Source organism: Topomyia yanbarensis, chromosome 1 (genome assembly GCF_030247195.1).
Source record: "Topomyia yanbarensis strain Yona2022 chromosome 1, ASM3024719v1, whole genome shotgun sequence".
NCBI lineage: Eukaryota > Metazoa > Arthropoda > Insecta > Diptera > Culicidae > Topomyia > Topomyia yanbarensis.
This window is the reverse complement of record NC_080670.1, coordinates 20559055-20582835: the sequence shown is the minus strand read 5'-3', so window position 1 is coordinate 20582835 and position 23781 is coordinate 20559055. Positions and strand designations below refer to the sequence as shown.

The 23781-nt window shown below is 37.1% G+C and overlaps 1 protein-coding gene across 1 annotated transcript; it reads right to left on the bottom strand.

Annotated features, from left to right (window-relative positions):
* Positions 1–9047: 9047 nt before the first annotated feature.
* Positions 9048–10108, bottom strand: LOC131693724 (uncharacterized). Its single transcript, XM_058981812.1, has 5 exons — positions 10018–10108; positions 9843–9949; positions 9613–9780; positions 9314–9538; positions 9048–9254 (listed from the first exon to the last, which is right to left on the bottom strand). Exons 1-5 carry the CDS (start codon positions 10106–10108, stop codon positions 9048–9050), a joined length of 798 nt encoding a protein of 265 aa, XP_058837795.1.
* Positions 10109–23781: the final 13673 nt, after the last annotated feature.

Below are 23781 nucleotides of genomic sequence, written 5' to 3'. Positions count from 1 at the left end.
ATTTTGTTACACGCAATCTTCTGATGAGAGCTTGGTTGAGACTAACTGGACTGCCGCTTTATCCAACTGAGCTATCACCGTTATATTGTAAGACGAGGATTTTTGATCATATTAATCTACAGGTTTTTGGAGCAGCGTAAACAGATGTACGCATAACAAAGACCACCAAATCAGTATAACCTCTGGCGCAAAAATACAATGTAGTATACGAATCTTCAATATAGGATACACGGAAGGTATTGGAAATGGTTACTAAATGGGTATGGTAGTATAATAGTTGAATTATAATGGTGAAATGTATCAGTAGTATTCTCAATATTGTGAGTATTATATGAATAGTTAGGAAATGGTTCCGAAGATTTCTGGAATGGTATTTATTTATACGGGGTGGAACATGTTGTTGGCAATACAAAGAATGTAGGAAGGATTTCCATGCTGGATACTGGTGAGACCGTTTCATGTACCGTTTCCAAGTATTCTAAATGTCATGGCAATATGGCCTGTATTAAGCAATATCATTTTTCGAAGTTTTTTTTATATGAATTTATATAATCTCCAGCTCACATTTTGTTCGCCTTTTGATAACTCCGTCATCTATGAAAACTGTTTCGGTTCCGAGCGCTTTTCCTTAATTCTACAACGGTTTCGTGACTTTTCTATACGTAAACGGTTTTGTGGGGTACATTCGTACCCACACTGAAAAAACTACACACTGTTCTTCCATGTGTTTCACACTTCAATTTGCGCATAGTGTCAATCTTACCTTTTTCAAATGGAAAACACTTCATATTTTTCAACGCTACACACCATGTTTTCAAAACATAAAACACTTTAATTTAGAGCGCAGTGCACATTATCTTGATGTTGCAAACGTATCAAAATAAACATATCAGAAAATGATTATCAACCAGTGAAACTCGGAAATCACTTGTTTCTAGCATAGTTTTCAAATGTTGTACTCATAGAAATGAATAGAAAAGCATATTGAAAGCAAATACTTTATTGTTGTAAATAGTATCGCCCGTTTCACAGCAAATTGGACTATCAAATATGCCCCTTAAAGTGTGATGATTGAACGTTAATGTGCAGTTTTATCCCACTTTAAAGGAGTCTGCACAGTAGCCCAATTTCATGTGAAATGGGCAACATTACATAATAATAATAATAATAATAATAATAATAATAATAATAATAATAATAATAATAATAATAATAATAATAATAATAATAATAATAATAATAATAATAATAATAATAATAATAATAATAATAATAATAATAATAATAATAATAATAATAATAATAATAATAATAATAATAAAAATAATAATAATAATAATAATAATAATAATAAAAATAATAATAATGATTTAATCGTTGAGTGCAGGGTCCAAGTATATTTGAAATTTCAACTGCAACTCTTCAATATCTATCAAGGAAATAGATTGGATTTGTATTTAACTTTCATTCATTTTTAACAGAATATATCATTATAAACTTAGTTTAATTGTTTGTAGATGATTGAAGTGGTTCACTGTTTTAATAAAAATTCACAAACATTTAACATTTACATTTATTATTTCGTGATTAACATCATTCTTAAATCATAGTAAATCATGTAATTTCGCTTTCTTCGTTAAAATAATGATACTTTTTCCGATAGTATAGTCTATTACTAATTGAATGAACCATTAGAGGCGGACCGTCAAAAGCGGATAAAGCAGTAATTTTATAAAGTTTTGTGCATCGAAGTACTTCATAAGCCAATAGATGATCGTTGAACATGCCACATTCCCAAAGTTTTCCCGATATGTAATATATGGAATCATTTCTTAGAACCTCTTCTATCTCTATGAGCTCGGTAACTTCATGTTCGGTAAGCGTTAGGAATAAACCATTCCTATACTCAATGCCATTTATCTTGCAGTTGAACGAATGCATTATTTCACTATTGAAATTGATGGACTGAGATTGCACAATTTCAGAGAAGTAAGATCGTTTTCTCAAATCGATAGGTTTAAAACTATCAACAGAATCGCCCTTGAAAAACATTCCGTTCAATAAACTATAACTAAACTGTAGGGCAGCTTTAATACATAAGGTATAGGAAATGTTCTTTCTTGAAGACATGATGTGAGCATATTGCTTGAATTGTCGATGTTTTGCTTCTAATCTGAAGCACATCAGTTTACAAACAGGCCCACTGCTTTCTATAACGTTCCCATAGTGAACTAAGTGATGATGCTTTGGTTTCAAATGATCGTTTTTGAAGCAGGTTAGATACATTTCATGGTGCCGCGAAACAAGCATTTTTAACCGCTCTATATCGGATAGTGAAAATGATGGTAATAAAGCATGTTCCACCAAATTTATGAGAGCTTTAACATACCCCCATACATGATCATCAACAGGGACATATGGTCCAGCAATAAATGTGAAGTAATGGCAAAAGGCTTGCATTTCAGCCGCAGTTGTTCTTAATTTAACAGATTTTAATTTGTTTTCATACGACTCTTCAATATCGGGCATTCTTGAGAGTGATTCGTTCAATGCTTGCTTGCTTATCATTCTTCTGCGGGTATTGAATTGATCTAACGTAAGATATTTTTTCGTATACAATATATAATTTAAAACATGCGTGAAACCATATTTACAAATCCCGTTGCTAAAAAGATCGTGCATTGCATCCACTGATTTATTCTCTGTGATTTTAAAAGAAGGTAATTTGTTAAACTCGGACAGGCCTCTTATTCCTGTATCTTTCTGACTATGTAGGGCAAGATCTTCAGAATAGTTATTCTCATTTCGAAGATTTTCTGCAACTTCGGTAACATCGTATTGCAGTACCTCTCTAGGTCTCTTACAGAACCTGCAGTAATACTTAGCATTAAACCCTCCTGCTAGCATAAGCATACTATGAATGCCAAGATTATCACCTTGTAGTACTACTAACGGAAATCTTACTAAAATCTTCTGATTGTCTATGTTCAGTACGATGCCTTTCTCTTCGATGTCCGTAAACTTCTCTATAACTTTTTGCATTAACTTGTTCATGCCTATCTTGTTAATCGCCACTTTTTTAATTATTCCCGCAACAAAAATATTATTTAATCTAGATGCGAATATGTCTGGAATAACTAAACACGTGTAGTACATTCCACATACAGCGTCTTTTTTATTATGCGATGACAGGTTGTCATTTATTTCATATTCGTCCGAATAAAAGGACAATGGAAAAACATGCTCGCAGGGATATTTTTGTTTGATTTTTTGCCATGTTGAACCTTGAATATAATTTTTCATTCTTACATCTAGATTCAGATTATTTATAAAGTTCAATGTTTGTTTGAATACACCTGGGCTTTCAAAAAATGCTTTTAACTGAAATTCTATGTCCATTAAAACTATATGGTGTTTATTTGAATCTATAGTCAATAGATATTCAGGATCACGAATAAACATTTCTGTCACGACGTCATGTTCTGCTGTTATTACTATCGGTGGGCGATACAATCGCTTTTGCTCAAGGTGAAGGAAAAATTTATGGTCCGAGTTTATAAAATCAAATGTGGTTTTAATTTTATCAATATACGTTTTTAGTTTATATTCGATTTCCGCGTCGTCTAATGTCACAGATAACATCTCTATGCTTTCAGCTATTTTACAAAAAACCTCCTGCGAACCCTTCTGTATAGATCTAACGTCCTTTCTCGTTAAATTATTTTTCTGATGCAATTGCAATGTAAAGTTAACCGCCGCTTTATCAATTTCTGCTAATGTCATTTCGAAAGATCTACTTGGACCTTCTAGTTCATCAGAATCATTGCTGCCTGAATCTAGCCTCAAACTGTTTACGATGATCGATGCTTTGTTGCCGCCTATTTCATCATGAGCACACTGATTACATCCGGCAGTAAATGTATGATTAAGCATATGGCGCTTAAATGAATAAAACTTATTAAAAACCGATAAACACGACGGGTAAGTACAACGGATGCGATAGTTTCTCGGAACTTTATTATACTCGATCAGGTGATGAATATATTGATTTGAAGAATCAAACTGGTGAGTACAATCTTCGAGGAAACACTCAATCTCCATCTTGCTCAATTGATTCCAAAAGTCTCGTGGAGTCTAAGAATGCTTCAAGTTTTTCTATGCTTGCGTACTTTTCAGCTATCTTCAATTTGTATACGTGTCGAGCTATGAACATCCATACCAATTTGCTTATTTTCGAATGTTTCACAGCCAATACCGCTGTAAACTTCACGTACACATCGACTGCTCGTATGACCGATGGTAAGGTATAACAGAAATCGTTAAAATACACTCTGTATACTCCGTTCAGTTTAGTGCTTTCACCAAAAAATATCAGCTTTGGAGGATTCGGGAGAGCTAGATCCTGGTACTTTTTATACTGACGCTTTAACTTAACGACGGCGTCGTCATCTGAATCAGCAAAAATAATTGTATCTTCCTGACCGTTAATTATCGTTGGCTTATAGCTCACGGTTACTTTTTGCGGATGCAGCACACAGTTCAGTAGTATCAAAAGAGCACATATTCTCGAATCTGTAATGACAAAAGGAACTATTACAACAATTTCCACTAGGGCAAATACGAAATAATCGATAACAGTTTCGTTCCTTTTTCACACCCACAGTTGGTTAACTGTGGTTCAGTAGGAAACCCAACGATAATTAATAAAGCTATACTTTTGCACTACCTTTGTCACCACTTTGTCCTGTCCAAGAATTCGGTTCTACCCCTCGTTTTTAATCGTACTATCATTATAACAGATTTTTCAAGGAACAATATAAGCGGGTAATAATATATAAGGTAATAAACTATGCCTTGATTTACGAGTGAGGCATCCTTCATAAATTACGTAACACATTTACGTACAACAAAATGTGACATGTTGTGACTTTACGTGAGATGTTATTTTTAAAGAATTTATTACGCAATACGGGATGGGGTTATAAACAAATTTGTGACAATTTGTTACATGGGGAGAGTAAATGTTGGGCAATTTTTGCTCTATGTAATTTCTGAATGGTCCCTTATACTGAATTAGTAATGAGTTGGATTCATAGCATTTTTATCATCACCTTCGTCTGCGACGCGATCGTTCAAAATGTTGAGTAATTGAGAGGACGGCTCGTCAATCGATCGTTCTTTTATGTATTCTCCTAGTACATCTAGAATGTGAGACCAGTTGTCACTTTCACAAGAAGAGCCCAAATTTAACAGCTGATAATCTATATCGACCTGTAGAAAAAAATGTAGAGTACCATTAAATCGTTCTCATGAATATTTTTGACATATTACCAATTGGTATCCGAATTCGGTTGAAATCAACCGCCAAAGATTCGCTTTAGAGAGTTCGTTGATTGCTTTCGGTTTAGTGAGGTACTCAATTCGTATAGGGAAACTTGCCCTCCATTTATCTAAAACTGTAGTCCAGGGAACATCATTAACTTTCAACCACTGCAAAGCTTCTACAGCGAAAACGTCATCTAATTTTTCGTTTTTTCGGTTCTTAGTTTTATTGATACGTTTCTCGTGCTCAGCATCGTCTTGCTTTCGCTTTCGTACTTTTGTTTTCAGTGTATTAATTTTGTTGTAAATTTTTCCTCCTGGATTTTTTTTATCACCTCCTCTCGGTAAAAAATACGTTTCCTATTAAGAAAAAAAAAACAATATCGCATCAGACATAAACACACAAGAAATCGGTAGAAATCCCAAACCAGACCATTTGCGATTTGAATAAATGCTTTTGGATTTGTCGATTTCGATTCACCAGAATTATATAGAGCGGCCAAATTTAAGCCAGAGAACAGACGTCCATCTTCAGCATTCAACTTGTGCAAAATATCTAACGGTTTTGAAGGTAGTTGGGATATCCACACCAGGTGCGCTAATGTCTTCATGTTTTTTTGTGGCTGAGTTCGACAGAATTGACAGCGGTTGTTCCTCTACCCAGTCAAGCTAGTCCGGAACCGGTTCGGACTTTCAGCATGAATTCCAGCTCAAATGCATCAACCGTTAGAGTCAGAATCGGTTGTTTTCTTTGAGCAAGATTCCATACTGAATCCATTCTGGATTTCGAACCGGTCCCGGAATGGATTTGACGGATAGTTGGGATAGGTTGGTGTGGCGGCGCTAGTGTTTATCGTATATTAATTCAAATGTTTACACACGTTTTTTAATTTTTTTAGTTCTATCATGGATGTCTGTTCTCTGTGCTTTACACGTTTCACCGTCATGCAAGACTAAATATGGGCCCATATTATTGGCTCGAATCAAAACTCGTCGAAATGTCAATTGACGATAGGTTCATCCGGAGTGTTCATTTGTGTTTACCTTTTGCTAGCGTTGCCAATTTTATTTTGTGTCCAGCACCCAATGTGGCTACGCCACATCGCTTTTGCACGTGCTGTCCGACTTCGCTACCGCTCAGTCGGACTTAAACTAGGGATAGCCCCTATGTTTGAGTAAGCCGGGCAAACGAGTGGATCACAGGTTCGCTTGCTTCCGACGGCGGGTCGGTGGCCACCTCGCCCGGGCCTCGGTTATGCGGCTAAGTCGCATCGATATGGCACCCCTTAAACATTCTAACTTGAATCGGTTGTGTCACCGGAGCCGGAATACGAATTAGATCCAGCCAGCATTCCGGCTGAGTTAAACTGGGAAGTTTAGTAAAATTTAATCTCGAAATAAATTTTTTTTGGCAACGCTCCAGCACCCCGTTGATTTCACCACCTGGGCGCCAGGTTGACGATATGAAATGAACTTTGTTTACTTTCGACAAGTTTTGATTCGAGCCAACAACATCCAGCCACTAAATATTTTCCACAGGTAATAAGATTCTTTTGACTCACGAGCAACTTTTCAAAAGGGCGTAAACGTTTCTACGTACATGAATTTCAAATTTTTTTTGTTCGATTACTGTATTTTATACAGCAAAACTATCTGAGAACGAGTTACAGGGAATGAATACTTCTGAAAAAAATATACACTGAAAAAATGTTGTGTCATTTTTCAAAAAAACAAAAATTTATGATAAAAATTTAAATTGCGAAAAAACCCATTTTTTAATTTTTTTTTATTTTGTTACCAAAAACCTAAAGAGAAAAGAAGCATTTTGAATGTGATTGCATGATGGAGAAAAAATCGGTAAAAAAGTTTTCCTAACAATAACTTCGTACATGTTTTTAAATTTCATACTAATAGACATACAAAATTGTAATTCTATTACAGAATATAATTCTAATCACCATTTAAAATCAAAATGCATTTAACCAAAATCTTCCAAAATGCGATAGTTTTCGAGATATTTGAAATTTTGCTCCTTCAAAAACAATTAATTCGTGTAATTATGCTCTTTTTAAAAGTTATTCGCGTTACCCCATCAAAAAATGTCAAAAATTTAATGTTTATCGTTTTAAAGACGTAAAAGCAACTTTTTTAGTGTATTTGGATCCTGGAGAAGCTTTCAATAAAAAAGTTTTCCTAACAACAACTTTTGACATTTTTTTATAATTCATACTATTTGCAGTCAAAAATACAATTTTCTTTTTGAATATGATTCTAAACGCCATTTTAAATTGAAATGCTCTTAACAAAAATTTTCTAAAATGTAGTAGTTCTCGAGATATTTTAACTTTTGTTTTAACAACACAATTATTTTGTTTTATTACGATCTTCTCATAAGTTAGTCGCGTTTCTCCATCAACAATAATAAGTTTGTCAACTTTCCTGCAACTTTCTCTTTGACATCAAGGCGATATTGTGAAACATTTTAAAGTTACATGAAAACAACCAACATATGATTCAGCTATATAGTTTAATCAACAGACCCTATGGTTTAAATATATTTCGAAGTTATTGTTAGAAAAACTTTTTTACCGATTTTTTCTCCATCATGCAATCACAATCAAAATGTTTCTTTTCTCTTTAGGTTTTTGATAACAAAATATAAATTTTTTTAAAAAATGGGTTTTTTCGCAATTTAAATTTTTATCATGAATTTTTGTTTTTTTGAAAAATGACAACATTTTTTCCAGTGTATATTTTTTTCGGACAGAAGTATTCATTCCCTGTAACTTGTTCTCAGATAGTTTTGGTGTATAAAATACAGTAATCGAACAAAAAAATATTGAAATTCATACACGTAGAAACGTTTACGCCCTTTTGAAAAATTACTCTTGTATCCAAATATTCCAATTGCCAGAGAATATCATGGAGATTCATACAGCGAACACACCTGCAAAGTTTCGTTCGAATCGACGATGGTCATATTTTGCGGTCGGCCGGTTTCTCATGGAATCCCTCATCTTTCGAATGCCATATGCCAAATTTATGGTCATTTTTTGCTAATAATGGTTTTAGACACACCGTGGCCTACTAGAAACTAGAAGCATATCGGATTTTTGAGGAATAAAGTATCCAAACTATACAACTCTATCCAGAATAATGGATTATCGTTTTTCCCAAGTGCTCAGGGGGTGCTGGCGGAGTTTCAGTACGATCACGGTAAAGCACTAGTTGCACCTATCCGATCCGATTCAGTGACAGTTCAGTACCCTGCACGGGCACCAATATTCTTTCATTTACACAAATGCGAGCATGAAACACTTCTCCGACACGGTACCGTGCCTGACAAGTGTGAATGATCGTATTTGATGTGTATGAAAGAATATTGGTGTCCGTGCACGGTACTGAACCGTCACTGAATCGGATTGGAAAGGTGTAAATTTGGCCTAAGAGGTTAGAGCTAACGGTTCAACTAGCGAACAGACAAATAATATTATGCTATACTGTGTTAGTTACCTCTTTCTCCTGCTTAAACAACAGTACAATTACTTGAGCATACTTCTTCAAATCTAGCTCAAGAAGTTTTGGTTTATTGGCCAAATGCCAACTGGCGACAATTTCCGCCAACTCCAGCTGTCTACGTTCTGAGAGTGGTCCTTTTCCAGCCTGTTCCAAAATTCCTTTTCCCGTTAAGGAACCTTCTAACAGATTTCGCAACGTTCCAGGAGTCAGTTCAATACTATTATCCAATGATCCGTTTTCTTTGTTGTGGCTATTATTCTCATCATTCTGAAAAATATATAAAACGTATGCTTTATTTTTGGTAGTTTTATAGATTTACCATCTATTACTGAAGAATCGATTGGTGATTGTAGTGGCTCTAAGTTGTCAGCGTTTTTTGATGGCATCAAAACTGCTTTCCCGGTTATCGCAGGCTATAACAAAAGTAATATTTGAATAATGTGAGTAACCTCTACGTTATTGACAAAATTACCGTTACCGGAGAGGATAGTAAAACCCTCGGAGTTTCCGTTGAAAAGTTTGAGCTGAATGAAGGTGTCTCTATCGGTATTTCTGGTGGAGCCGTGTCCGGTACGGCAAGTGAAACCAACAGCGTTTTGGTTGTTTCCTCTAATGGCACCCGCGGAAACGTTTTTACCACCGATCCTATGTCCTCTTCTGCTGCTGCTTTTTCCGCAGTATTTGTACTGCATGAAGGCTACAAATTTATAATTGTTAAAAATCGATTGCTTAAAGCAGCAATCTTTACTATTTTCTAATCTTCACACTCACCTGGATTCGAACCGTCGTGGTTGCCGAATCTATGGCCAGCTTCGGAGATTCTGTTTCAAACACCGATAAGTTAGCGCAAAGATCATCGTATGATGCGATGCTTGCCTCAGATTCTGATCGGGCTGGAGGATACTGCGAGTAAGTCCTTTCTTCCTCGATAGTGTGATGCTGCGCGAATATATTTTTGTTAAGATCATATAAATGATATGTACGGCTAAACTAAAACATACCGGAAACGCAATCGATAGCTGATGATCGTCCTCTGTTACTGTGGCGATTCCCAAATGCGACAGAAAAGTCACCACAGCTGGTACATCGGTTTCATCTATTCCGTATTCTGCAAATCAAAATTTTAAATGATTAATACCAAGAAAACAAAATCAACGTTATTAAAAATAAGCTTACGGTTTATGATGTTAATTATCTTAGGCGGAAATCCAAGCGCACTTAGATTGGATTTTGCATTAACTCCAAATGTAGCGTCTTTACCAGCCATGATTCCTTTGTTTGTTTGATTTTGATCCTAAGAGGTTTGATCGAATACCTTTGCATTCGATTTTCGAGTGTCAACCGCTTGAAATACACTGGTACGAAACAGTGGCGCAAAACGAAAAGTAAAAAAAAATGATTTACAAATCGCACGGTATTGAAATCCAAAGGAAGTCACATTGAATCATAGTGCGGTGGGATCTAAAGTGTTGGCGTAACGAAGCATTTGTTTTAGAAGTGTAAAGTTTTAGGAATGTGAATGGAAAATGTTTGAAATCATGATGTTGTTAGTTGGTAGTTTATCATGTGCAGAAACACTTGAAAGAAGCGTGTCGTTTTTTCCCAGTGCAATTACCAAAAAATCAAAAATACGGACAAAAAGTACAAACACAAATAATTGTTTTACATTGCTTGGTTAACTTCACGTGGTTTCCCAAAAGAATTTATGTTACAATGCTTTTTGCGTATATTTTATATTTCAGTTTCATCGCCTACTACGATTATTTGCAATCATTTTCATTAACCTATTTCCATTTTTTTATATTTGTGTTGAACCAGCGAATAATACTATGTTTTGTTTTTGTCAAAATATAACGTTAAATTTGAACTAGAAGCTCAAGTATTATTCTTTAATGCTGATTTCGTTTTTAGAACCGAGTCGCTCTAGGTTCGCTCTGAGCTGTCACTTTTGTATGGATTTTCTAAATATTAGAGCCTGGCTTACTATGTATCGATGTTTTGCTTACAAAAAAGTTATAATCAATTTTCCAAATTATGTAAAGGGCAAACACGAAATTATTGCGACACCGAAAATGTCATGCCAATTTTCTTATAATGTTTAAAATCAAACCAAAATTTTAGGGTAGTTTTATACATATATTTGCTTCAAAAATCAAAAGAAAAGTTAATCGATGGAGCCTTGAGTGTAAAATTGAACGCATTTTCGCTTGATGCCCTCCATCAAAGTCTTTATAGTGTCATCCGGTACCAGTTTCTCAGTTTTTTCCATTTTCTTAACATGTCCTTCTCGTCTTTGACTGTCTTCTTGCTCTTCCGAAGTACCCGCTTCATCATTGCGCAGTACTGCTCCACCGGGCGCAGTTCCGGACAGTTTGGCGGATTCATGTCCATTGGAACAAAATGGACAGAATTGGCCTCATACCACTTCAGGACACTTTTAGAATTGTGGCATGATGCCAAATCTGGCCAAAATAGCGGAGCTTCGTCGTGCTGCTGCATGAACGGCAAAAGGCGCTTCTCGAGGCACTCAGTAGATCTCGCCATTAACTGTACCCTTTGTCACGAAAGGCTCACTCCTCAGTCCGCAAGAGCAGATGGCCTGCCAAATGAGATATTTGGAGGCGAACTTCGACATTTTCTTCTTCTTAAATTTGTCGTTCACATAGAACTTGCTCTTGTCGGTGAAAAACTCCAACCCCGGAATTTGCTTAAAATCGGCTTTTATATACGTTTCGTCGTTCATCACACAGCAGCCATATTTTGTCAGCATCTTCTCGTAGAGCTTCCGTGCCCGAGTTTTAACCGTCGACTGTTGCCGCTCATCGCGGTTTGGGAAGTTCTGTACCTTGTATGTATGTAGTCCAGCTCTCTTCTTTGCATTCTGGACGTAGCTCTGCGACATGCCGATCTTTTTGACCTAATTCAAGCCGTGATTAGCCGTGACGTTGGGATTTGCTTTATTCATCCGCTTCACCATTCCCTCCGTCTTTTGGTTCTCCGGTCCCGGTTTTCTTCCAGCTCCTTTGCCGTGGTCCAACGTCAACCGCTCCTGGAACCGCTTCAACACTCTGGAGACGGTTGAATGGTGAATGTTCAACATTTTTCCCAACTGCCGGTGCTACAGGTCAGGAAATTCCAAGTGTTTGGAAAGAATTTGTTCTCTCGACTCGCGTTGGTTCACCTCCATTTTCGTTGAATCGAAAAACACGACTTCGTTTGACAGCGTATAAACAATACACATCAATGAGAAAGTGTGCAAAATTTGGTTGATTTTTACCCAATGGTAAAAAAGTTATGCCCTGTTGAATGTGTCGCAATAATTTCATGATCGCCCTTTACACATGACAAAACACTACACGGTAAAAAATTCTCACGTTGATGTAAAGTGATTTACTGTTGAATTCGGACTACTTGTCAAACATTACAATGCGATGTGCTAATCCTTTAGAATAGATCATATCAAAGCACAACGAAATCAACAGTAAATCACTTCAATTTAGAATGCTTTGCATACTGCTGCTGATGGATAATTCCTAAAAGCCTATACGTTTTTCATACGATCTGTCTATGTGCTTCGTTCGATTCCTTTGCCTGAAAATAAATAATTGCATAAAAGAATTCAATAGATTTATGTATACAGTAGTGCGAATTAAACAGATATACATTTCAATTTAAAGGTGGTTTGCATTGAATAGTTCTTAAAGATCGGATCACTTTGGTACTAGTTATGAATCATTAGAAAATCAATACCAAATCACTTCAATTGCTAGTGATGGAAGATGATCTGATTCGAATGCAAAATTATTTGGATTTGACGTGTCCATTTTTTACCGTGTAACGTAAACGGACAATGTCTGCGCCGTCATGGGACGTAAAAAATGGCCGAGAAAGTGTGAATTACAATCGTAGTTATAAGATCTTCATGTTGAATTAAAATCTTTTTTATAAGACAATCCAGTATTTGCGCATTCTTACATTGTTGCGTGGAGACGGTTCTTAACTCTCCGTGGGATGGTTTCAATTACCTACAAAGAACACTCGAAACTTTTCGCTTCAACTAACCCGCCCCGCACCACTAACCGGGAATCGACATTTCACACCGGATCAAATATAAATTGATTTCTTTCTTCCAGTCAATGGATAAAACAAGCTTATAGTTGTACTTGAAACCCAATATCCGACAGTCGGATCGTCTGTTGCGTTCCGTTCTTCAATCCAGCGCTCAGCAGAGCCATACCCTCTCATACACTAACACAGCCGTGCCCATGTGGGGTAAATAAATACAAAACGTTAACTTTGTAAACAGTTCCCTGGAAGACAAATCCCACACAGGACCGGGAAGCGGGGCTCATTGGATAGCACTTAGCGCGATCCGCTCCAGCCCGGACCCTGGGTGTCACGGACGGTAATGGCAAAATCGGTGGAAATGCGAGAAATGAAATACCGAGAAAGCCCGAGATCCCAAAACAAGCACGGGTGTTTCCTTCTTAAAGATGTTTGACTTTGCGGAGGGTATTCTCCGATCCGGCTCATTCCATCATGCCATCTGAAACCCCTCCTGGCGGGTTGGCCGCAGCGGGAGAAAAATAAGATAGCATGCAAGTGCTAGAAGGTATAGAATTATGTAGATTTTGTTTTATTTGTTCTCAATCTACCATAAAATATTTATTTATGTTGCTCTGTTTTATTATCCGCTCGTTTCGGTTCTCCGAAGCCCGGTCGGGCAGCCTTTGTTCCGACTGGCAGCTTGATGTCACGGAATCACCGATTGTCAGTCGAGGAGACAATTTTCCAGCGGTTCAAATGACAAGATGGGATCGATCGTAGTTTGCTTGCCGCAGGTTCATTCTGAGACGTGCCATAAAGTAAAGAATAAAATCTCTCATTTATAAAGGGTGACGGTGGGTACGGCAGAAATTCATCAGAATATTCTGGAATTCGTTCTTCTTCGATTTTTGCAATTATTTCTCATGTCGTGAACTGGATCAAGTTTCAATTTAAAACCAATATTGGAAACGCTTGAAAGATTTCACTTGTTAAATTTCTTTGTTTCCATGTACCTACTCCGATCCTAGCTTGAACGTGGCAGGTAGAAGAAGTTCTTCTAAATTGATAGATTTTCGTAGGAGACTCTCTATTTCCAGATTTACCTGATGTTGTATAGGGGTGCAATACTGACATGATTCGTGTAACTGTAGCGTTTTAAACTGAGTATGATTTAGTTAGACATTGCGTGCCAACGATGTTTTCCACCAGAGCAATATTAACCTCTGGCACAAAAGTACAATGCAGTATACAAACCTTCAATATAGGATACACGGAAGGTACTGGAAATGGTAACTAAATGAGTATGATAGTATAATAGTTGAATTATAATGGTGGAATGTATCTGTAGTATTCCCAATATGGTTGTACTATTATATGAATAGTTAGGAAATGGTTCCGAAGTTTTCTGGAATGGTATTTGTTTATACGGGATTTGGCTGAGAACCAAAAGTTTTTTTTGTGAAATGATATAATATAATCAATCATCATAAACATGATGACAATGGTTTGACAATGTTCAAGATTTCGATTAACATTGAAATTTTCAAAATAACAAAAAATCGTTTTGATAATAGTAGAATGTATTCATGTCTCTGCCGGAACCAGTTCTACTACCCTCCTCCACCCTCCCCTAACCGTAGCAAATCCATTACCATAACCACATTTAGTTTCATCATCGCCGGCAGACACGCGGACGGTTCCCATCGACATCTCTCCGTATCAGTCACTGTTCCATCAGACAATATTCTACCGAAGAGCCATTCCGAGGAAACCCATGAAGAAATGAATAAGTTCCATTCAAACTAACATAAAGATATCAAAATAATTTCTCGATCTGAGCCGTAAAAGAAAAGACTCAAAAGAAAGGCTGCCTCCAACCGAACTTCTATACACACCACCTCCCAACATACCTAACACAAAACTGCCATCAGCGACCGGGGGTTTCGAGCCAAATAATAATGAAAGGAAGTTTTATGCGCCAATTGAAAAGAACTGAAACGGCTATCAATTATCATTAATTCACAATACACAATGAGAAACAGGCGAACGGTCCATCGACAAGGCGGCAGTAACGGAACGGGCCCAGGAATATAATGAAACGGCTCAGACAATATTCGGTTCGGGAAAAATATGCTCCATTCGCCGCCATGCCAAATGAATGAAAGTGCCTTCTTTTTTCCTTCGGCGAAAATTGATCGTCTGTTTTAGTGGGCCCCGGTCTGGATGGGCTTTTGGCAATATTAAAGCTTTCCTCTTGTTCCTCCGCCACCCCACTCCGCCTTTCAACTAAACACTAAAGGAAATGAGCCGGAATTTTCGTCTAAATCAACTCTTTCATCGGTTTGCAGCTAGCAAGCAAAGGTTTCGAGGAAGAGGCTTCCTGTGGCTGATTTTCGATTCAGGTCTGGGTCCGGCGGACCGGGAGGCAAGAAAGGAAGAACTCTTTCAGCATAATAATAGACTCTCATTATGCTTCCATCGGTGTGTGCACTTTGGCGATAGCGAAACCATTCATTCCATATCTAATATTCAAATGAGCCATTGTTCTTGGGACTGCCAGCAGGACTTCGGTTGTGCCTCCCCGGTCCCCCGGGGAGATTTCTAATGGGGGAAGGGTACGCAATATGGTTGTGGCTTTTTCGCGATATTCATCACTGAGGTACGGTAGTTGTTTTTTTACGAAACTTGGTCGTGCAGAACTATTGAAACTAAAAAAGGTTGTGTGCATTTTAAAAACTACTAAGATAATTTTTTTTGAACTCTCCGAGGAATAATTTCGAATTGAATTTTTTGAGGCAGATTACTTGTAACATATATATCTCTCAAACTTCTTCATGTCTTATCATAGCGAACCGAATCAATAACCAGCAAGAAAGACATTTTCGTGAATAATGCATCACCGCAAGCGGACGGGGGAAAAATTTACATGCCAAGCGCACATTGCAAGAGCAAAAACTGAACATTGAACAATAGGCCTTACCCAAGATGCCGGTAAGATCGAGCAAACAATAAACGGGAAAATATGCTCCCTTCGCTACCCAGTCGCTCGGAACGGGGACAGGCGGGAAGTAAATGGCCTCTTTCCAGGGTTCATTTGTTCTGAATTGGAATTGGAAATGAATGGCTTAATGGTGCATGCATACACGTAAAACTTCGAAGGCTGGCAAGGAAAGTGCTGGGCTTAGCTCGGAGAAATAATTTCTATTGTCGGAAAAGTTTGCTTTGTTCCAGGGAAATTCGAACAGCTGAAGGCAAAGCTCGTCTGGATGTGGATTCGTGATGGTTTTGTACCGCTTGGTTGGACTGATGAAGAAGAAAAAAAAACATTATGCATGTACATATTCAAATTGAAAGTGGAACACGGTTCAAACATTGTAACTACAACCGGACCGGCCGGTTCGAAGTTTCTCAAATCTTCATTCCGAAGTCATTTTATTTCAGTAAGAGTAATTTTACGGTGTTGGTATGAAACTAATTCGAGAGAAACATTATATTTTCTAAACTCACTCATTTTTCTCAGAGGTGGCTGAAACAAATTGCTCAAACTTAGTTTCAAATGAAAAGTTTAACGCTACCATTAGCTGCTATTGACTGTTTTTGTCGATCAGACTTCCGATTCCGAAGTTACGGGTTTAAGAGTGCGGTCACACAGCCAATTCCCATATAAACTGGTAACACCATTATGTCCAAATGGTGTAACACATTTAAGAGTGGCCAACATTACATGGATTTGCGGGTCCAGATCACTAACGATCATTCAAAGCAGCTTTAACCACATTGGCCACCTAGGACGGTTCTTGCACCTGGGGAACTTGCCAAGTTCCTAAGTTAGTGTCTCAGCGAATTCTTGACCGATTTTTGCAAACTTGATTTCAAATTAAATATGCAATACTCCCATGGACTGCCATTGAATTTCATACATATCTGATATTTGGTTCCGGAGTTACAAGTTGGTTACTGTGGCCACATAGGAATTTTTTCAAATAAACCGGTGCAATCGTAATACTTCAAAGGTTAACCATTGAAATGGACATCAAATTACTTCTCTTTGCAAATCTAGATCAATGATGACCAGTCAAAGATTCCTTGAATATATTGTCTACTATCGATAATTCCGGAGTTCTCGGGTTCTGGACGTATTCCAGAATTAAAATAACATCGTTTCTTCGATGTGACTGAACCGATTTTTATAAACCAAGTCTCAAATGGAAGGTTTAATATGCGGTTGGGCACCCTCCATCAACCTCACCACTTCCCCTATAAATTCCCTCACACGATCGTTCCATGATCAATACCCACCCCACCATCCCGCCCTTTACCTGCATTCCTTTCATCTACCATACATTTCAGAGTATTTCTTCCAAAAACCATATATTTTTTATGAGCTTAAATTCGATATAGAAAAGACCGGATTAATTCATCTTACAGTGATAAAATAATTTTTTCATACATTTTATGATAAGCTTTGCCAATAGTGGGTGATAAACACAAATGAGAAGATAAATAAGCTATCCGATTGCTTTATGGTCCAATAGGTTCTTGCGGATTAGAGTTCAACGTACTTTAGGGAACTGTAATCTTTATTTTCACTGCAACTTTTATGTTAGGAGATGGAATCATTCGACATCCTTACTATGACTTTCACATATCAACTCGGATATTGTTTGTTGATTTTAATCGACAATTTTACTTTTTGTTTGTTTAAGGGGATCCTCTTATATAGTTGTAGCAACAAGTACCTAATGTATAATAATATTTTTTAAGCAGTAAAATGACTTAGAAATGCGCGCTATTCTCCAAAATGTTTATTAAGATTTTATCTATTAAATAAAAATTTTCGAGTACAAGGTGTCAAAAATGGCGGCTTTCTCGGAACAAGATTTTTAGAATCTGCGGCCATTCTCGTTTTTGAACTATTCAACCAATCAACTTCGGTTTTTGCCCGCCTAAAAGAAGACAACATTCTCGGGCGCTGTAACCTACAAAATCGCAATGTTTTCATCATTAACGATTTTTTTACAGCCGGTCAAAGTGAAAAAATCATGCAAAAAAGGATACTTTATTTTCAAGTGGCCGCCATTTTGTTTCTATATCCATTTTTTCATGTTTTTAGGTTGGGGCGCCTCTACGGAATGTAATCTTCAAGATCGTTTTGGTTTACTGCTTGTAGACGACGAATTGCGACCTGTATCGTGCCCCCCCCCCGCAGATGACGTCGGTTTTCAAAACACCTTTTGCTGGAACCGCCATTTTTGACACCTTACACTCGAACATTTTTATTATATAGGTGAAACCTTGAAAAACATTTAGTAGAAAAGCGCACATGTCTAATTTATTTTACTTCTTAAAAAAATATCAAGCATTAGGTACTTTTTGCACAATTATATAAGAGGACCCCCTTAAGCAAATTTCAATTAAGTTGATTTGGCAGCGGTGTGTTCATTTTATAACACTTATTTTGGGAAAAAAATCGTGATCAAGCCAAATATTTCAGGATGCCTTTCCATCCTCATCGGGCCTGAGAGGGGGGTCAGCCAGGGCAATTGCCCTGGGGCCCGGGTCGTATTTGGGGGTTCACTTTTCGCCCGGAAGATGGGCGAACACATCCGGTATTCATAGAAGAGCAATAAAAATAGTACTAGTAATTTCTTTATTATTATTCGCCTTATTAAAATGTTATATAATGAAAGCTTTAAAAAATGAAAACTTTATTTGATAGTTGACATTTGTTAAAACAAACGTTCTTAAGGGTCTTCTTAGTTGTCAATTTTTTGCACAAGATGAAAAAACGAGTTTTATTGCTTGAACCGAAGGAATACACTACAAAATATTGAGAAGCATATTCAAAGTATTTTCGAGGAATAGAGAGGAATGCGAGCGCACGGACAAACGCATCCGTCCTCTCCCAGTCAAAAATGCAAGTTGCTGGCTAACGGGGGGCTATTTGCCAACTCGGATGCGCTAATTGCCCTTCAATTTGCCAGCAAATTGCTGGCAATTAGGGGGCTATTTCAATTGCAACATTTGCCGCCGTCATTTTTTTGCCGCTCTACCCGCCCTTAAATCGCCCCCAAATCGCCCTTAATTGCCTAATATTGAACTTACAAATAATACTTATTTTCGGATTCATTATCAACTCACATAAACTTATCAGTATACTAGGTAATCACCACCAAACTATAGGATGAATCAATAGTGAAATCGGCATTGCATACCAAAACTTACTACAACCTGACTTTCATGACTTTAGGTCAGAGATCTTGTTCCACTATACTTACACACGATTCTACAATTCCCCACATTCGTTGGCTAAATGAAGTGCACTAGATAAACAAAATACAAGCGAGAACACGCGAATTGTTTAACCCTTTCATGCCCAATTTTTTTCTAGTGCATGTGGGGTTCCTTTTTTCCTTGAAAACGGGTGGGTCAAAAAACACGAAAAGCCTATTTTCATAAAGATAGGTGCTTCCATGGCAGTGCTAGAAGCTGGTCAATTTTTACCTTCTAATGCTCACTACAATTCTCCTAGAATAAGTACAATAGTCTAATTACGTGGATCCATCGGAATCCAATCAGACTAATTGCAATAACTTCAGTTCTAGAGCTGATCCTTGTAACTGTTAATACTCAAATTAAAGGCAATAATCACATTAATGAGGCTTACTTGTTTTTGTGAGCAAGTCTTGCCTCAATCAAAAGTTATAGCTGTTTAATAACGTTGTTGTCCACAAACAACATGGGCATGAATGGGATAAAAAAACAATTTTAAGCTTAAGCCAAACATGAACCGCCATGTTTGAAAAGCGCAAAAAAACCAAGTCCATTTCAGCCGCCAGAAAATTTGTCTAAGTGTTGAAATTGCCTTTAAATCGCATTCGCAAATTGCATTTGTTCCTAGGGGCAATTAGCACAGGCGAGTTGAGTCAAACGTCAAACTGTTTAAATCGCCTGACCATGTTCGTCCGCATTTTTTTGCCGGGCTTCTACGTTAGCTTCTTCGCTGGTGGTGCCGGTTGTTGGCTTGGAGACACTGGGCGCGATTGTTGTTGAGCGAATATTTGTTACTGTCAGATCCGTAGATATTGGTTTTGTAGCCGTTTGTGTTTTGGCATTAGATAATGGTGTGATGTTTACGGTTATAGTAGGCGGGCTTTTCTTAGCCGTTTTTGCACAATGTTTTCTGTTGTGTAGTGTCTTTTTGCAGAATTCGTGCAGGGAATCTACCATGGGTGCATAACCAGTGTTGTCTGATGAAAAGTCCCATCAGTGCAGTAAAATTTCATTTCATTCAATCGAAACTGAATGAACGCAGTCAATCAGTCGTCTGCAGTAGCATTCACATTCATTTAACGCATCAGTTGTTGTTAATCTGAAGCTGGGTTCATGGCACTTCACTCACCGCTACTTTCAAATGAGTCGCAATTCATATTCAACCTCCTTCGTTTGATCCTCTCAAATGAATAGATCAGCTTTCAATTTCCCCAGTGAGCACCAGTCAAATGAGATCCGGGTAAACCTAAGACAAAAAGAGACAACTGGCTTCGTATTTTTGGTTATCATGCCTTTCTTGTGCCAGATGACAGATGAGTGTATGCAGCTAGCGAGGTTGGCAGTGCAGCCAATTTCTTTGTCATATTTAGATATGTTGCTATAATACACATAATAATGACCGTTTTATTGACACACATTTCGCATTTATCTGGTACTAATCAATCCAACATTTTTATCACATACTACATGTTTCTAGCAAATTTGGCCAGCATAACAGCCTATTCATCAGAATCAAATTTGCAACAAAAATATTATAGAGATGAACGTACTACCAAATAACATTTCTCATTGCAACCAGTTTCAATAAGCTGTTATTAGTAGATTCATTATTTTCGTCTGAACTCTGCGAATTTAAGAAAATTTGAAAAAGAAATATGATAGCCGCAGTATGCTATCATAATTGTACGTAGCTGTCAAATTCATTGCTAAAATCAAATATGTAATTCAGCTATTTATTTGCACCTCTACCAATAGTTCCCTGTGTACAATTCGGATGACATGGTGAAGAGGTAAAACATTTCCACACTGGTTATATAGGAACACATTACGAGCACAGTCTATAGTCTACGAGAATCTTTTCTTTTTCAGAAAGAATTCGAAAAGGTTCTGCTCGATATGAATGCTATAAATAGGTCATATCGAAGGTGGGTTTATTGATTTGAGGTAACCAAAAGGTGCCATATTGGATTGATTGATTGCAAAATGTCCTCAATCATCAGTTTCCGTCATCTAGTGACCATCATTGCAAAAGCGATATAGATATATATTGATCATGGTTTTTACTGTGGTGGTTACCCGAAACCGCCATCTTTGTTTTCAAAATGGCCTAAATTCATAAATTACGGTATTTTATGATTATTTTAAATGATACCCATATTGATAGTTGTTTTCACAGTTTCTTGGTCACTATAGGCCGCAATCTTGGATTTCAAAATGGCCTAACCTCCTTTCAAATGGTATCCATGTTGCCCTCATCTCTGATTTAAAAATGACTTTAACCATCGAGCTTGAGCTTGAGCTAGACCTTGTACGACCACCCGTAGCTGCTACTCCGTTATCGATCTAGACTAGCTGAAGTTGCACAGGGAATCAGTAGTAGTGCTTGGGATTAGGGAAACATCTTTTAATGTGCAACTCCTGGTAATCCTAAAGTGTTTATTGAACAAAACCGGCGCAGGCCTGGCCCGAACGTAGATCGCAGAAGGAACGTTAGTCCGATACTTGCTTTTGCTAGGCAACGGCTTACGGCCCTTCCGAAGGAAGATTTTACACCTCAGAAAAATCTCAGCGACCTCGGCTGGGAGTGCACCCAGACTAACTGGGATGGGTGGCTGTCACGCTTACCACTCAACCAACTACGCCTTCATTTAAAATGACTAACCATCGATTTCCGTTATCTATCATCTTGGATCTTTAACGAGTTCGCCCGTTTACACCTAAGACAAGATAAAGCAACTAGTAATACGATTTCTGTATATTTCTTTATTTTGGTAGTACGTCCATCTCTATTTCAAAGTTTGTGGCAAATTTGATTCTGATGAATAGGCTGTTATGCTGACCAAATTTGCTAGAAACATGTAGTATATGATAAAAATCTTGGATTGATTAGTTCCAGATATATTTTGGCGAAATGTGAGTTAATAAAACAGTCATTATTATGTGTATTATAGCAACATATCTAAATATGACAAAGAAATTGGCTGCACTGCCAACCTCGCTAGTTGCATACAGTCATCTGTCAACAATTATTCACCAGGGCACAAGAAAGGAAAGAAAACTCTCCAAGAAGAAGAGAAAGAAAGGTTCGGAACATTTGTCATATTTGAGTGCATTTGTTTTATGTTTGTTAAGCAGAAAAGCCCACTACGTCATTTGTTTTATTCTTGTCTTTTTCATATCCTCCTGATTTATCAGCTTCATCGAAAAAAAATACAACCTTACTCATGCAGAGAAAAAATGCTCGTACCTGTATCCGTCTTGAGTTGCCTCGTCTTATCATAGCCTTTACCCTATATTATTTATTATCTTGGTCGGAGTTATTTTTATGTCAGTGAGTGTTCCTTCATATTCATTTGTGAGTGGTTCATTGGAATGGTTCACTTCCATTAGCTGAGACAGTGCTAATGTGAGGTTGGTGTTCAATAGAAACTAAACAGGCAAAAACGTCAAATGACTAGAACCTGTTATTCAATTGACAGTGAACTTTGAGTGACTCAAACGAAGACGGCAGCCGAACTCAACTGATATAGTGGTGGTATGTTTACAGTGAAAGGCTCGAAGTTTCACTTGAAACGATTATTTTCGTTTGAAATTGATATTTTACCGCACTGAGTCCCATTTTCGGTTGATCCACATAAAATGGTTACGACTAAGGAGTTGGTTTGTACGGAAGCATTTTCACCACTAGAACAACGTTAGGGACAACCGGGAAAACGCGTAGTTTCAGCTGTTATGGAGGCCAGTTTTCCGTACCTTGACATAATTTTTTTAGTCACGATGTCAGGGGTGTGTGAATATAATTCATGTAAGCGCATTTCTCTAAAGCCCTTGCCTATATATATATATATATATATATATATATATATATATATATATATATATATATATATATATATATATATATATATATATATATATATATATATATATATATATATATATATATATATATATATATATATATATATATATATATATATATATATATATATATATATATATATATATATATATATATATATATATATATATATATATATATATATACGTGAATGATGTTGTAAACGTTGCAGCTTTCATTGGTGTGCTGCATTATTCCGCGAAACAATCGACTGTGTTTGTAAATGTTTGATCTGGTGCATTTGCAGGCTGTTTACTTCTCTCGGATTGAGCACAATCTGCACGTTTAATAATTGTTTCACTTCCCGAGTAGCTGGTCTTACTGGACATTTCCAAAAATCAATAGCAACACAATCCGTCTGCAGTCATTTTTGCCGTGTATCTATAGAGGAATGATTTTTAGTTTCTATTCTGGGCGAGATGAGAAAGTAGACTGATCTTAACTAACCGGTGATTAAAATGGATTTTTTTTCATTTTGGTATTGTGCTATAAAGCACGTTCAAGGAATGCATTGTGTTGAAATAGAACAGTGATTTTGGGCCTCACCAATGGGATGTCTATAAGAACCCAATTATAATGTGCGAAATAAAGAAATCAAATCAGTTCAGTTCAGCCAACAGCAGCAGTAGTCGGTTGTCCGCTATACTCGCAGTTGTTTAATTTGCGTCTGATTACTGCGTTCTGTGTCTATTTTGTTGTCGGGTCCTACATATTCTCAC